Genomic DNA, 16,202 nt, shown 5'->3' on the forward strand with positions numbered 1-16,202 from the left:
ATAATTCTATCCCCAGCTAACTCGTGTCTTTATATGTTTTCTATTATATGCTCCTGCTTGTAGCATGTAATAGAAAAATGGGTGTTATTTTGTTAGACTACTGATGAGGATTAAAAATTATACAGAATAATTATACAGTATTTTGTTGAAAGAAATAATTTTCTAAAAACAGTTTAAAGCAGTCTTAAGGGCCATCAAGTGGTACCTTGGAAAAAATTTAATCATTAAAACACAATTGTGCCATATAATAGAATTACATTTAAAGTACAAACATGAGAGTAATAAAATATAGCTGTCTAGAATTACCTTTCAAGAGCTGCTCTCCGTTTTTCTACAAACTCAGTGGATGATGAGTCTTCTTTACCCACTTTGACCTTGGTCATCCCTTTGAAGAAGTTGAATGAGATTCATGATTACTTTATATTGCTGTGAAAGTCTTTTACAATCATTTCTTCATAATTTAAAATACACTCAAAATTTGAACTTAACAGTCCTAAACCTGTAACTGGTATCTTACTTAAACAGCAAAAACGTTTTGAGGAATTAAATCTCATATGTTAACATATTTACTTGGTAAATACTTAAAATATGAGAGAACAGATAAAATGTTTATAGTTTTCTGATCCGTACTGCTTTTGTTTACAGAAAAGCTTATATCAAAAAGAACCTTTATCTGTTGTATTTTATACTCCTGGTAAATTAAAATGTGTTTCTAACCCAATATGCATAATGGAATTTCAAATGAATAAATTTAAGCTCAATTAACATTTTCATTTATCATGAGCAATAATTAAAATTCTTTACTTTGGGATGACAAAAATAAATGTAATCCACGAATTTGTTATGTTTTCTCTCCTGCAGATTCTAAGAGCATGTTCTTGTTTACTTATCATAGCTAGTTTTATAATGGTTGAAAGAAAAAGCTCTTTCACAGAGTCATTTATAACTTCAGATTTAAAAAATAAGTCATGTTAATTATTTCTGTATGGGAAATTTAATTTTAGACTGCAGATTTTTCTCTTTTATTTTCCTGTTTTTTCCTTTCAAAAATGTATTCTGTGGAAACAAAGTATTGAATATATGCTACACCATGAAAGAACCTTGAAAATATGACTCTAAGCGGAAGGAATTTGTCACATACACACAAAAAATCATCTACTGCATGACCCCCTCTACAAGAAATGCCCAGAATAGGTAAATATTTAGAAAAAGAAAGTAAATTAGTGCCTGCCTAGGGCTGGGGAGAATAAGAACATTAGGGGATGATGGCTAAGGGATCCCAGATTCCATTTTGGGGTTATAAAAATATTCTAAAATTGACTGTGGTAATGTATGCACAACTCTTAATATATTAAAAGCCAGTGAATTGGATACCCTTTTTTTTTCTTTTTCGAAACACAGTCTCATTCTGTCACCTAGGCTGGAGTGCAGTGGCATGATCACGGTTCACTGCAGCCTCTCTATATTCCAGGCTCAAGCAATCCTGAGTAGCTGGGACCACCAGCACGCACCACCATACCCAGCTAATTTTCTGTAGAGACAAGGTTTTGCTATGTTGCCCAGGCTGGTCTCAAACTCCTGGGCTCAAGCAATCCAACTGCCTCAGCTTCCCAAAGTACTAGGATTACAGGCATGTGTTACCACACCCGACCTAGACACTTTAAATGGATGAATTATATGGTATGTAAATTATATTCCAATAAAGTCTTTTAAAAATGGATTATGTAAAACCATACAATTCTTCAGTTTGGTACATCTTCAGTTTGGCACATTCATTATTAATCACCTATTAATGTTTTGTTTAAAATTCCAATGGAATGCAATGGCTTGAAAAGGAAAACTTAAGACACCTAAAGCTACCTCTGACTGAACTACCGGATATGGGATGTGAATTGTTTCACAAACTATATTTCCCTGAAAAAAAATCTCACCACTAGGTTGTTCTTCACTGAAGTTAAAGACCTTCTATCCATTCTACTTCTTAGAGGTAATCGTTAAGGGACATTGTGACCAATAAATAAATAAATACAACCCCAAACAACCTACCTTAACCAGTTAACTTTTAATACTTTTCAACTTTGTTGTTCTTTTCTAACAGTTTAAATGGAATAGCGTTCTTAAGCCAAAGAAGGTCCTACCAAAGTAGTAAGTTATGTGCTAATGAAGACTCTTCTCCCTTCAGTGGCAGTTATAAAGCTTCCCAGCAAAGAGAAGTTATGACTCTTTTTCCACGCCCCCTGCTATAAGTGTAAGTTACTTGAAAACCACCAGCTACGTAATTAGAAGTTCAGAGATCAATTTGTCACCCACCTTTAATACTTGTTCAAGACTTTACCATACTTTGAAGAAATTGTTTTGCTTGGCTTCGTATTACTATTTGACTACATTTATTGTTTTCCTGATAATTTCTCTCTATATAAACTGTATTACATGCCTGAAATCCTTTTTGGAATGGTGGAGTGTGTGTGTGTGTGTGTGTGTGCGTGTGTGTGTGTGTATAAAGTTTTAAACAGGCCAGGCCCTGTGGCTCATGCCTGTAATCCCAGCACTTTGGGAGGCCAAGGCTGGCAGATCATGAGGTCAGGAGATCGAGACCACCCTGGCTAACACGGCAAAACCCCGTCTCTACTAAAAATACAAAAAATTAGCTGGGCACGCTGGCAGGCAACTTCTCTTTGCTGGGAAGCTTTATAACTGCCACTGAAGGGAGAAGAGTCTTCGTTAGCACATAACTTACTACTTTGGTAGGACCTTCATTGGCTTAAGAACACTATTCCATTTAAACTATTAGAAAAGAAGTAGTCCCAGCTACTCAGGAGGCTGAGGCAGGAGAATAGCGTGAACCCGGGAGACAGAGCTTGCAGTGAGCCAAGATAGCGCCACTGCACTCCAGCCTGGGCAACAAGAGTGAGACTCCGTCTCAAAGAAAAAGAAAAAAAAAGAAGTTTTAAACAACTTAATCCACGTTAAATATATTTCAGTTGGGTATGGTGACTCATGTCTGTAATTTCAACACTTTGGGATTGAACCATCCCTGTAGAGGGGGGATGGTTTAAGCCCAGGAATTTGAGAGTAGCCTGGGCAACATAGTGAGATCCTATCTACCACAAAAAAGAAAAGAAAAAATCAGCTGGGCATGGTGGCAAACCTGTAGTCCCAGCTACCACAAGAATAAAATAAATTGTATTCTTGCTCTGATACCCAGGCTGGAGTGCAGTGACTTGATGGTCGTTTACTGCAGCCTCAAACTCCTGGGCTCAAATGATTCTCTTGCCTGCCTCCTGAGTAGCTAGGAACACAGGTGCACATCACCATGACCAGCTAATTTTTCAATTTATTTTTTTTGTAGAAATGGGAGTCTTACTATGTTGACCAGGCTTAAATGTATTTTAGATGATTCTACAATAACACAAGCATTATGTTATTTTTAAAAATTGGAAAGTTTTCTATTTTAGGTAAAAAATTCAAGCAAACTATAATTGTGGTGAAATAACCATATTGAAATTAGGATGCAGAATAGAATCATGATTAAGAATAGAGGGTCTGGAGTTAGAAAGCCTACATTCAAAGCTCAGCTCTGTCACTGACTTGGACCATGTTACCTAACCTTGACTAACCTTTGTTTCCTTGCCTGTAAAATAAAGACAATAAGTTAACCTCATAAAGTTGCTGAGAGGATCAACTGATAGAATGTACATGAAGTACTTACCACAGTACATCAGCACAGTAAGCATTCAGTGAATGTTAGTTATTCCTACGCTTTAATCCAGGGGTCCCCAACCTTAGGTCATGCACCAGTACTGGTCCATGGCCTGTTAGGAAGTGGGCCACACAGCAGGAGATGAGCTCTGCTTCCTGTCACATCCGCAGTGGCATTGGATTCTCAAAGGAGTGTGAACCCTATGAATTGAGCATGCAAGGGATCTAGGTTGTGTGCTCCTCATGAGAATCTAGTGCCGATGATCTGAGGTGGAACAGTTTCATCCTGAAACCGTGCCCCACCCCAACCCCATCCGTGGAAAATTGTCTTCCATGAAACCTGTTCCTGGTGCCAAAAAGGTTGGGGACCACTGCCTTTTTTTTTCTCTGTTTTTTTTTTTTGAGACGGAGTCTCACTCTGTCGCCCAGGCTGGAGAGCAGAGGCGCAATCTTGGCTCACTGCAACCTCTGCCTCCCAGGTTTGAGTCATTCTCCTGCCTCAGCCTCCCGAGTAGCTGGGACTACCGGTGCACGCCACCACGTCTGGCTACTTTTTTTTTTTTTTTTTTTTTTTGCATTTTTAGTAGAGGCGGGGGTTTCACCGTGTTAGGCAGGATGGTCTCGATCTCCTGACCTTGTGATTCACCCGCCTCAGCCACCCAAAGTGCTGGAATTACAGGCATGAGCCACTGCACCTGGCCAGGACCACTGCTATAATAGGCTAGGCTGGTCATATACATGGATAACATAAATATATCTGTGTCACTGTCCCCTATTAACATCTGGAGGCCATCAGAATCAGTAACAGAAAAGGATGCTCTTAGGATTTAGTTTCTAACTTCTACTTTGAATTTACATGTGGTATTTATCATACTGTAATAATTCATGGAATGCTGAAGATTATTAAGGCAGAAAAGCAGTTGGAAACATAATGACCTTAGGCATGAAAATTTAGTTTTTAAAATTTTTTTGTCAACATGTAAGGATTAACTAAGCATATATAGCTACCAAAATGAGATAAAATAATATGTTGTTTTACCTCTTTTGGTATGTAAAAATGTTGCATAATGAAGTCAAAAAAAGACATTAATAAAAAAAACTATGATAAAACTTAAGTTCTCTACAGAGATAACAGGATGCCAAAAATACCACTACAATAGTTTAGAGTAGAAGAAATACGATTATTAAATTATTAGCAGTTCTAAAGTAGAAGAAATAAGATTATTAAAGATTAGTGGTTCCAAAATATGGTTCAGAATACCTGGAGGGTTTCAGAGACCCTTAAGGGGGACAGGTGGGTGGGTACAAAGTCTATTTTCATAATACTAAACTATTATTTGGATTTTTTTACTCTCATTATTTCATGAGTGTTCAGCGTAGTTTTACAAAGGTAATATGATGTGTTATTTCAAAACAAATTGAGTGCAGAAGCAGATATAAGAATACAATTATCCTCTATTAAGCCAGAAATTAGAGATTTGCAAAAATGTAGAAGAAAAAAAAGTAAGCCACCCTTATTAAATTTGTCTTGCAGAATTTATTTCACAAATGTTTCACATATGATGAGTTTATTGTTATTTTTAAAACAATAAATAAAAATTTTAAAATGTTTTCAAAGAAAATGTCCATAAATATAGCCCACATAAACAAAAGTTCCTTAGGGTCCTGAACAAATTTTAAGAATACAAAGGGGTCTTGAAAGATCAAAAAGTTAAAGAATCACTAAACTCAATTTTTGAATTAAAAAAAAATATATATCACAAATTCATCTAAATACGTTAGGTTTTGAAACCATAACAGGTACTAATAACATTGCTTTATAAACCTAATGTTTAAAAAAGTAAAAACAATAATTTAAAAATCAGTAAATTTTGGCTGAGCATGGTGGCTCCGGTCTGTAATCCCACCACTTTGGGAGGCCAGACAGGAGGACTGCTTGGGGCCAGGAGTTTGAGACCAACTTGGGGGGGAAAAAAAAAATCAGCAAAATTCTTTTTTTTTTTTATTTTTGAGACGGAGTCTCGCTCAGTTGCCCAGCCTAGAGTACAATGGAGCAATCTTGGCTCACTGCAACCTCCGCCTCCCTGGTTCAAGCGATTCTCCCACCTCAGCCTCCTGAGTAGCTGGGATTTACAGGCGGGAGCCACCATGCCCGGCTAATTTTTGTATTTTTGTAAAGACAGGATTTCACTGTGTTGGCCAGGCTGGTCTCAAACTCCTGACCTCAGGTGATCCACCTGTCTTGGCCTCCCAAAGTGCTGGGATTACAGGCGTGAGCCACCATGACCAAGCCAAGATCACACCACTGCACTCCAGCCTGGGCAGCAAAGCGAGACTCTGTCTCAAAAAAAAAAAAAAAAAAAAAACAAAACACTTTCAGATTAATCTAAGTATAAAGAAAAGTAATGGTAGTGCTCACTTCAGTAGCACATGTACTAAAACTGTGAACAATACAGAGAAGATAATTACTTTAAAGGAAAAAAAAAGAAAAAGGTAAATAAAAACATATGACTGAAAAAGCATTGAATAAAATACTACAAAATTTTGAGATGACAGATGTCTGTTAATGGTGGGCCTATGGAGGTTTCTTCCTCTTTTGTAATTTTCTGCAGTTTCTTAACTAAGTCTTTATTGCTTATAGAAATACAAATGTGGCCAGGTACAGTGGCTCACACCTGTAATCCCAGCACTTTGGGAGGTCAAGGCAAATGGATCACAAGGTCAGGAATTCAAGATCAGCCAGGCCAATATGGTGAAACCCCGTCTACACTAAAGATACGAAAAACATTAGCCAGGTGTGGTGGTGTGTGCCTGTAGTCCCAGCTACTAGGGAGGCTGGAGCAGGGGAATCACTTGAACCCAGGAGGCGGAGGTTGCAGTGAGCCAAGATCGCACCACTGCACTCAGCCTGGATGACAGAGTGAGACTCCATCCCCCACCTTCCCCAAAAAAAGTAGAAGTGTTTTTAAACTCTAAATTGAGGTACGAAATGAACTAAGATGAGTTTAAACAGCTCTTATTTGAGCCAAGGCTAGTGTATAGCTGAGGGTCTAACACCTCCATCCCTTAGAAAAATGTTAACATATTAAGAATAAGTATTCTCTGATTGTGACTCAGTAAAACGGTAATCTAATGACCCTAAAAGGTTAGGGTTTTCAACTGCTTTTAACTTGGTAAATTTCAACCCCAATTTTTTTTGAGACGGAGTCTCACTCTGTTGCCCAGGCGTGATCTCAGCTCACTGCAACCTCCGCCTTCTGAGTTCAAGTGATTCTCCTGCCTCTGCCCACCAATTAGCTGGAATTACAGGCACGTGCCACCATGCCTGGCTAATTTTTGTATTTTACTAGAGACAGGGGTTTCATCATGTTGGCCAGGCTGGTCTCGAACTCCTAACCTCAAGTGATCTTCCCACCTTGGCCTCCCTAAGTGCTGGGATTACAGGTGTGAGCCACCACACCTGGCCTCAACCCAATATTTAACATTATTGTATTACATAAACAAAAATCCTCAAGTGTTAGAAAATAAAACTATTACCAATACATTCTTCAATCCATGCATGATTAGTATAAATGAAATATTTAAATTCAGTTATCTCTATGCATTATAAAATGTTGACAGTGAATGATTAAGAAATCCACAAATCTATACAGTTAAAACTGAACTAGTAACAGTAACAAAAATTAATTTTTGAAAAATTTGTGCTTACCTACTATACTCTTTTCTGGAGCTGGTGGCACAATATAACCAACATGTAAATACTTGCTTGCTAATTTGCTGTGCAAACCAAGAAAGTCACTGAATCTTCTTTTCACTGAAAATTCACTCTTACTGAACATGGAAAGAGATGTCTACAAGTGAAGAAGAGGCATTTCAAATTTTGAATAGTAAGCAATTATTCCACAAGTTAATGTTATACATAATTGTGAACACACACACATATCTACTTTGCAAAACAATGCAGAGTATCTAACTAATGTGGTATATAGGTTTCTAACTAAAAAAAACCTAAACCATAGATTTTACAGAACCTTAATATGACAAAAAAGTATTTGCATTATTCTATCTTAACTGATCTTCTTCACTCTATGTATGCTAACAATTCTTAAATCTTTACATCTGGCCCAGGTATCTTTCAAAGCTTCAGTCCAATATATCCATATACCCCTCCACTTAAATCTCACTGGCACTTCAAACTTACCCTATTTCCGCCTGCTGGAACATAAGTTCTATAAGATGCCGCCCTTGTCTGTATTGTTTACTACTCTACCCCAGTGCTTGCAACAAAGTTTGATACCATGGTAGGTGTTTAATGAATATTTACCCAATTAATTAACAACTGTCATCTCCATCCTCACCGTGTTCCTGCCCCTGTTGCCTTTCTCCATGGATCACTCTCACAGCTACAAAGTCCCTCTAGTCAATAACCTAGGCATCCCTCTCCTTCCTCATCACTTACATCCAAGTCCTGTCAATTCTACCTCCTAGGTATCTCAAAAAGACACTTACTTCACTCATCTCCAGAACCATTTTCTTAGTATAAAGTATTACTGCTCACAGCTAGAATTGCTGTGACAGACATTCTCTTTTAAGATTTGAAGGGATACAATCCTTTAATCATTGCAGTGTCCCTTTAACTGGAAATCCTGACCTCTACTTTGACCCTCCCAATTCATACTGAGGCCAAAGAAATATTTCTAAAACAAAAACCTAATTGTGCCACTCTTCTCTGAACTTCTTTAATGGCTCTCCATTATACTTAGGATGAAGCTAAACTCCTTAAAATGTGGCTGCTCATAATACACGAAGTCTTACTGCTAAACAATTCAATCATGCATCACTTCTAAGAGATTCTAGAAAGCACAATGCTTTCCTGACTTTTGGCTTTTGCACAAGCAAATTCCTCTCCTGGAACAAGCATTCTTCTTCTTCCCCTACTCCTCCCCATCATTTCCCACACCTATGTCTTGGCTTAGGCATCTTGAGGTCTGAATTAGGTCCCATCCTGCATACTCTCACTGAACACTACGTATCAAACCACTCACAACTCATTGTACCTATTTCTTGGCAATCTTTATTAGGTGGTACCCTTTATAAAGACAGGGATCACTTCTACCTCAATCATAGCCATATCCTCATACTACACATAATGAGGGCTCAATAGTTTTTTTAAAAGCACGAAAAGCTCACCTTTGTTGTTACTCTATATGCCATATAGGCATTCATGCCATCACCTACAAAAAAAGTCAAACTACTATTAAAATCACATGCATAAAAATAAAACTTATTTAATACTATACTGATGTATGAAGAAAAACAATACTAAACCAACAACTAATAAAAAGCAAATACAAAATATCATAAATATTGACTCACCAACTTTCTCTGGATCTGATACACCAATTTCTATGTCAAAAATATCCCCATTTGCTTCTTCTTCAATCTAGAAAGTATAATTTATTTTTTGGCATTAAAAATTATAATTTAAATTATTGTCATGACACTAATTTTTATCATCTATTTTCTGTAAGAGTCACTGTCAAAACAAATAATTTAGCCACCTAGCACTTCACTTTTGAAAAACAATAAAAACTTTCACATTTCCTGACTTCACAAACAAAATACACACACACACACACACACACGAAAAAGACCATCTTGAGAAGTAACAAGTTTTTCTTTTTTTTTTAAAGACAGAGTCTCACTCTGTTGCCCAGGTGGGAGTGCAGTGGCTCAATCTCAGCTCACTGCAACCTCTGCCTGCTGGGTTCAAGCAATTCTCATGCCTCAGCCTCTCAAGTAGCTGGGATTACAGGTGTCTGCCACCACACCCAGGTGATTTTTGTATTTTTAGTAGAGAGAGGGTTTCACCATGTTGGCCAGGCTGGTTTCGAACTGCTGACCTCAGGTGATCTGCCCACCTCGGCCTCCCAAAGTGCTGGGATTACAGGTGTGAACCACTGCGCCCAGCCCAAAATCTCGTGTTAATTCCTCAGATGCAGAAAAAAATGTTTTAGTCTTTTTGTACAAATATTGTGGGATTTTTTGTTCTATATACTGAATCTTGAGATTCAGATTATTAAAAAATTACCTCTTTAATTAATTTTAATACTAGCATTTTTCAAAGTTCTGTCTCTACCCCTTAATACCAAGGAGGTAGGTACTCATTACTTTTATCAGTAGAACCTTACATACCAGCAGAAGTTATTATACTGAAAAGCAACTTTAGTATCAAGATTTCTCCAATTATCTAATACACACATGTTCTTCTGGAGGCCAAGGAAAGCATTATAAACCTCAATGAAAAAGCAGTAAGTGGGAAAAATGATAACCCTATGTCGAGACTTCAGAGAAGCCCTTGTAAATGCCATTAAAAATAAGCAATTCAAACATTAGCTCTGCAGGAAAGCTTTGTTATTCTCAAGCACAAAGTTCAGAGATTATTCAACTTTGCAAATTTTTCGAGGCAATTATTAATAGTCTAACAGTATCTAAATGAAAAGTGTTTTGAACTATAATTGTTTTATTTCAAGGTTGTCTTCTTGTACAGATATTTTTAAAGTAAAACTTTAAAAAATCAATACATAAGAGTATATAAATTTTAAGTGTACAGTTCAATAAGTCTTCACAAAGTGAACACATCTTTGTAACCAGAACCTAGATCATAAATAAGCATCATCACTACAGCTCAGGAGGCCCTCTAATGCTTTCCCTCCAGTTACAACCCATTCTTTACCTGCCAAAATAACCACTACCCTGACATCTAACACTGTACCTTAGTTTTACCTGTTTTTAAAGTTCATATATTAGAACTACATCAGTGTTCTTTTATGTCTTATTTCCCTTAATATTATGTTTGCGAGATTATTCATATTTTTGTATATGGTTATTTGATCATGGTCATTTTAATGACATTATTTCCATGAATGACTTTTAAATATATAATTTTGCCATTAAAATAACCTCATTTTTCTTTTCCAAATTCACCTTGTCAGAAATTACTGCCAAATCATGAGAATGTACCTTTAACTGATATACATCCTCCCTTCTTTTTCAATAGCAACCTTTAAGTATTAATAGTATTTATTACAAATTTTATCAAATAAATTTACACAAAATATCACTTTATTGTGATTAACAGTTTTCAAAGCACTTTTATATATCATCTGACCAACAGAGAAACCCAGGGAAACACACACTATTATCATAAAATCAGAAATGACAAACTCCTTCACTCAACAAGGTAAATGATACACCCAGGTCACTGAGTAAAGTGGGGGAGATGGAAGCCAGATCCCATAACTTATTTAGTCCAAAATTCTTTTCCCAAAATGTCTGAAAGGCTTTGATTAGAAATGACTAACAGCAGAGTGATGTTGGGTGGGGAAAAAAAGGTATATATTTACATATTAATTTAGAATACATTTTCCTGTACCTCTTCCCTGGATCTATCAAAGATCACGGGAGCAGACATACTCTTTGATTCAATTCTAGGAGCAATTAGTGTCGTAGGAGTGACAGGTGTGACTGCAGGAGAAGGTTCCGAGGATAGGATAGGTTCCCTTTCAGGGCTGTCCAAAGAAACTTCTTCTGTGGCTTCTAGACATAGATTAAACAAGTTAGTTAAGAACACTGACAAGCAAACCCCCAATATTCTACATAGCAGTTAATGGATTATAAAAAATATTTTTATATTACCCACAAATAAAAAATATCATTTAAAAATAATTGTGACAAAGGAATTTTATGCATCCTTCCTTAGTTATTTACCACAACTTTAAAATCAACTGTAACTTTGTTGGTTTTAGAAAGAATCCTATTAAGTTAGCTTAATTATACTAGTGGTAGGGATAAGGCTGAAAGAAAAGCAATGATGTAGATGATTCCACATTTGTGTCTGGATTTGTAACATCTTACACTTGTGGTAACTTACCTTTCAAATATTTATTTACACTAATATTATGATTATTTTATACATATAAACTCAAATTTTATGGTGGAAGTCTGCCCACAACTATTTTAACTTGGATTAAAAACTGGTTAGGAAAAGCTACAAAGTTAGTAATCTAAAGCAATTAATTGCTAAAGATTACTGGATATTAATTGGATACACAAATATGACACAAAACAAATAGGTGTTTAGGTTTTAAATTAAAATGCCCACTCACTTGAAAAATCTAATACTAATAATTTTAAAAAATCAAACCAAATCAATACTGAATGTCTACAGGCTACATAACATTGTGCTAAGTGCAACGGAAAAACGCACAAAAATGTAAAATATCATACCTGCCCTCAGAGAGTTTATAATCTAGTTAGGGAAAACAAGACATAAGCATGTGGGATGTTAAATAATAATAAAAGACTTAAATAATAGCCAGGCAAACAATGAAAAGAATGTTATAAGACATGTAATTGCTACATAAGCTACAGAACAAACACTACAATTTGAGTTGAGACAGGAGACAAAAATCAGGAACAGTTTACAAAATGGATCTGAGAAGACTGAAATGGTTAGAGAAAAAATGAAGGAATAATTCAATGAAAATGGAATAATAGCATATGCAAAAAGCAGAGCCAGGAAAGGGAAAATTACAATTGATGGCCATAATGTAAACCACAACTTTGCTGGTTTGTAGAATTGATACTAGGAAAGGCAGGCAGGACCTCAAGGAAGACACAGGACCAGGTCAGTGGTTTCTAACCTGAGGTTCTTAGATTCTTAGAAGTTCAAGATGGTGGTAATGATAGTCAGTGAACCATTTTAATCTTAATACCTCAAGGTATAGCAGTAATAGCATATTTACCTGAAATAAGGTTATACACGTCAACATTTTATCAAGCTATGCTTACTGGTTATCTCATATTGATGAGATTCTTACTTAGTATAAATGATCTCTTTACTTTTTCATATTAAAAGCGAAAATGATCAATAACTAAAAATCTTTCAAACTACCGTAACCAGAAGAAGGAAAATGGACTCTAGATGTTGAAACAGGATATAGATAAGCCTACCAAAACAAAATAAAAGCTTATATGCAACTTTAGGCTGTGATGATTAATGGTATTTACTACTCTTTTTGCAAAGAAATGAAACCAATGAGTAATACGATAAAGTAAAAAAGTAGTATATCAAAGCTACAAGTGTGAGATCTTTACAACAATAAGCAAAACAGCAAGCACCAAAGAAAACAAAAACCCCAGAATCTGAAAGAGACACTGCTATTTGGCAACAGACTCACAGGCAAAATATTGTGAGAGATTGTAACTTTATTAATAGAGAAATCAGTATAGATGAAGTCATTTAAACTTTTTAATAACATTTTACTTTACTGATACTGAGTTTTGTGTTATTTACACTAACAGGCTGCTTCATTCAAAAACTGTAGGATTTAGATTCAACATACTAATATATAATCTGTCTTAAATTTTCTTCATGACACCTTTTAGCTTAATTAAACCAATATATTACAAATTCACAAGGTTTAATTTAAAGCAGACCTAAAGGGTCAGGAAGATGCTTCCTAGGTGCTAACTATAAAGATTAAATGTTCCTTAGAGACATGCTTTGAGACAAGTATAAACTGATTATGTCAATGTCACTACAGCAATATCTATATTCTTTCCTCTGGTATAGGAGGAACAAATCAAGTATAGTTTTCTCATTACTGAACAATAGTTTTCACCATCCCAGTAACATACACTGCTTCCTATTACAGTTTCCTAGAACCATACTCCTCCATAGAAGGAGGAATGCTACACCTGTTAAAATGTATTATAAATAAGAACCAAGTGTACTATTCATTCGTTCATACAAAAATCATCAGATTAGGTCTTCAGTCACTTAATGATGTCATTATGAAATACAGCTGAGTTTAAGATGAAAGCTAAAGCATAGAAAAGGTTTCTATTTTTAGGTTAACAAAGGAGACAGATGACTATGTTTATTGTTCTTTAGTTACCATCTCTCTCTTTTTTTAAAACAAACACTGATATTCACCATATTTGATTCACAGAATTTAGTATAGACTGCTAGGTAGAATAAAACACTATAAAGATTTTTCTGGCTGGGCTCAGTGGCTCACCCCTGTAATCCCAATAATTTGGAAGGCCCAGGTGGGAGGACTGTTTGAGGCCAGGAGTTCAAGACCAGCCTGGGCAACACAGTAAGCTCCTATCTCTACAAAACATGAATAAATTATCCAGGTATGGTGGCACATGTCTGTAGACTTAGCTACTTGAGAAGCAAGGGTGGGAGAATTGTTTGTGCCCAGGAGTTCGAAGCTGCTGTGAGCTATGATGGCACCACTACACACTCCAGCTTAGGTGACAGAGTGAGAACCTACCTAAAAATTGTTTTTAATTTTTATTCTAACCAAGCTAAGTGGGCAAATATCATTGTATAGTCCTCACTTGGCTAACTCTTTGATCAGCTGTGCATGCTGTCAAAAAAAAAAAAAAAACCTCGCATGTACACAAACACACACAGACACAGTTCTGTTGTTACAGTAAGGTTTAAACATACTCATCTACATAGAAATCTGAGATTATAGGGTGAAGGAGTCTTTAAGAAAATGGATAATTTAAAACCTCTTTGTATGACCCTATTTAAAGGAATACACAGAATTTTAGATTAGTACTTGATAAGCAGAGAAAGAACTTGTGTCATATTTTAGCATAAGATACAAATACCATGAACAACTTTGAAAGATTGCCTGGAAAAAAGTCCACGAAAGGACATAATAACAAATACTGTGATTTTAACTCTAAGTTGTTAGGTGGCTTAAAATTTTAAAGAGAGAACATGATGGTATGTGGTATCATACTTTTAATTTTGTGACACAATAAAATATGTGAATTCATCTGCAGTGACAACTTCTCATGGACCGAATCAAGGTGTAAATTATATGGACTTTTGTGATGGAGGATTGTATCTTCAAGCATGTTTGTACAAAAACACAGAATGGTTTGAATATTGAACCACCATGAAAGTTGAGAACATAATTATTCATTTTTTATCTTTTTTTCTTTTTCCTTTTTCATGTGAGATGGGTAATGTGCCAATACTATAGCAAGGTTTGAGGGAGGCACATCTCACAGATTAGTGTGAAGTCCCAATCTTGAGTTAAAATGTTTAGTGTGAAAATCTCAAGCTTATGAGCCACAAAAGAATCCATTCATATTAAGTTTTAACTCAATGAAAGCCAGTTCAGGTAAATTAGGCTATTAAACACACAAAATAAAATTTACCATTTTCATTTTTGTGTCATTAATTTTAAGGAAGATGTTGCTTTTTAATATTAAAACATTAATTTTAATTTTAAAGCAGGTAATTGTTAAAAAGAGTCCTTTTTTTCTTAAGTTAGGATGAACTACACCAAATCCTGCCCCTGTATCAAAAACAAATCCCTTAAGCATCAATTTATTCACCTAAAAGTAGGTCAAATAGAACAGATGGTAAATGGTACAGCAATTTATTAAAACAGCTTTCAAACATAAATATAGAATAATTTTTAAATCCATAGTTTAATTTTGCTTTGTGACAACTTGTAAGCAACAAAAAAGTACAATCATTGCTATTTCCCAAAGTATGAGTATCATAATCATTAGTCTTTTGCATCAAAGTACTGCCCCCAATCAAATTATAATATATAATTTATTCTCAAATGCTTATAGCCAGAAAGAATCACATTTTTGCTTCTCTGGACAGTGCACATTTTTCATACAGTGATGTGATTGGAAATTCCCCATCCTTCTAAGTTGTTACAAGAGCTGCCACTAACACTTTACACAGAATTTCAGTTTTGTTTTAGATATTTTCTATCTAATAGAAAATATACTGCAATTGACCATTATTCAAAAATAAAGACATGACAATTACCTGCAAAAAGATCTTCTCTGTCATCATCTAATCCAGCTTCTGTGGGTTTTGGGCCATTGGAGTTTGCACTAATATCTTCTGCAGGAAGACTAGCTGGTTCTGGAGATGATGGACTTGACTGTTACAAAAGAACAATAATAGGTAAAGGATTGGCATGTTTACCTGTTATAACTCTGTCACCATGTACTACAGAAATAGAACATTCTCTTGGTAAGAATGGAGGGAAGAACAAGAACAGCTATTTATATTTCCTCCTCTGAGAATAAGAATGAACTAATAACACACTTTTAACTCATCATCTTTCTTAACAAAAAGTCACTTAAGATTTAAAAAAGAAAACCTTTTTTTCTTTCTATTTTTGAGAAAGGGTCTCACTCTATGGCTCAGGCTGGAGTGTAGTGATGTGAGCTTGGTTCACTGCAGCCTTGACCTCCCAGGCTCAAACGATCCTTCCACCTCAGCCTCCAGGGGAGCTGGGACTAAAAGTGTACGTCACCAAACCTGGTTAATTTTTGTCTTTTGTTTGTTTGTAGAGATGGGGTTTCACCATGTTGCCCAGCTTGAACTCCTGAGCTCAAGTGATCCTCCCACCTCAGCCTCTCAAAGTGCTGGGATTGCAGGT

General features: G+C 35.8%; 1 protein-coding gene and 1 pseudogene across 1 annotated transcript in view; both read right to left on the reverse strand.

Moving 5' to 3' along the window:
* Positions 1-16,202, reverse strand: part of SNX2 (sorting nexin 2) — a 54,049-nt gene that overhangs the window by 24,037 nt on the left and 13,810 nt on the right. Inside the window, 8 exon segments of the mRNA XM_008014249.3 lie at positions 307-385; positions 7,409-7,550; positions 8,890-8,933; positions 9,076-9,142; positions 11,135-11,200; positions 11,203-11,271; positions 11,273-11,298; positions 15,581-15,698. Of these exon segments, the coding sequence (XP_008012440.2) occupies positions 307-385; positions 7,409-7,550; positions 8,890-8,933; positions 9,076-9,142; positions 11,135-11,200; positions 11,203-11,271; positions 11,273-11,298; positions 15,581-15,698 (611 nt within the window).
* On the reverse strand, positions 14,742-14,872 carry LOC119618416 (small nucleolar RNA U13; annotated as a pseudogene).

This window comes from Chlorocebus sabaeus, chromosome 23, assembly GCF_047675955.1.
Source record: "Chlorocebus sabaeus isolate Y175 chromosome 23, mChlSab1.0.hap1, whole genome shotgun sequence".
Classification (NCBI taxonomy): Eukaryota; Metazoa; Chordata; class Mammalia; order Primates; family Cercopithecidae; genus Chlorocebus; species Chlorocebus sabaeus.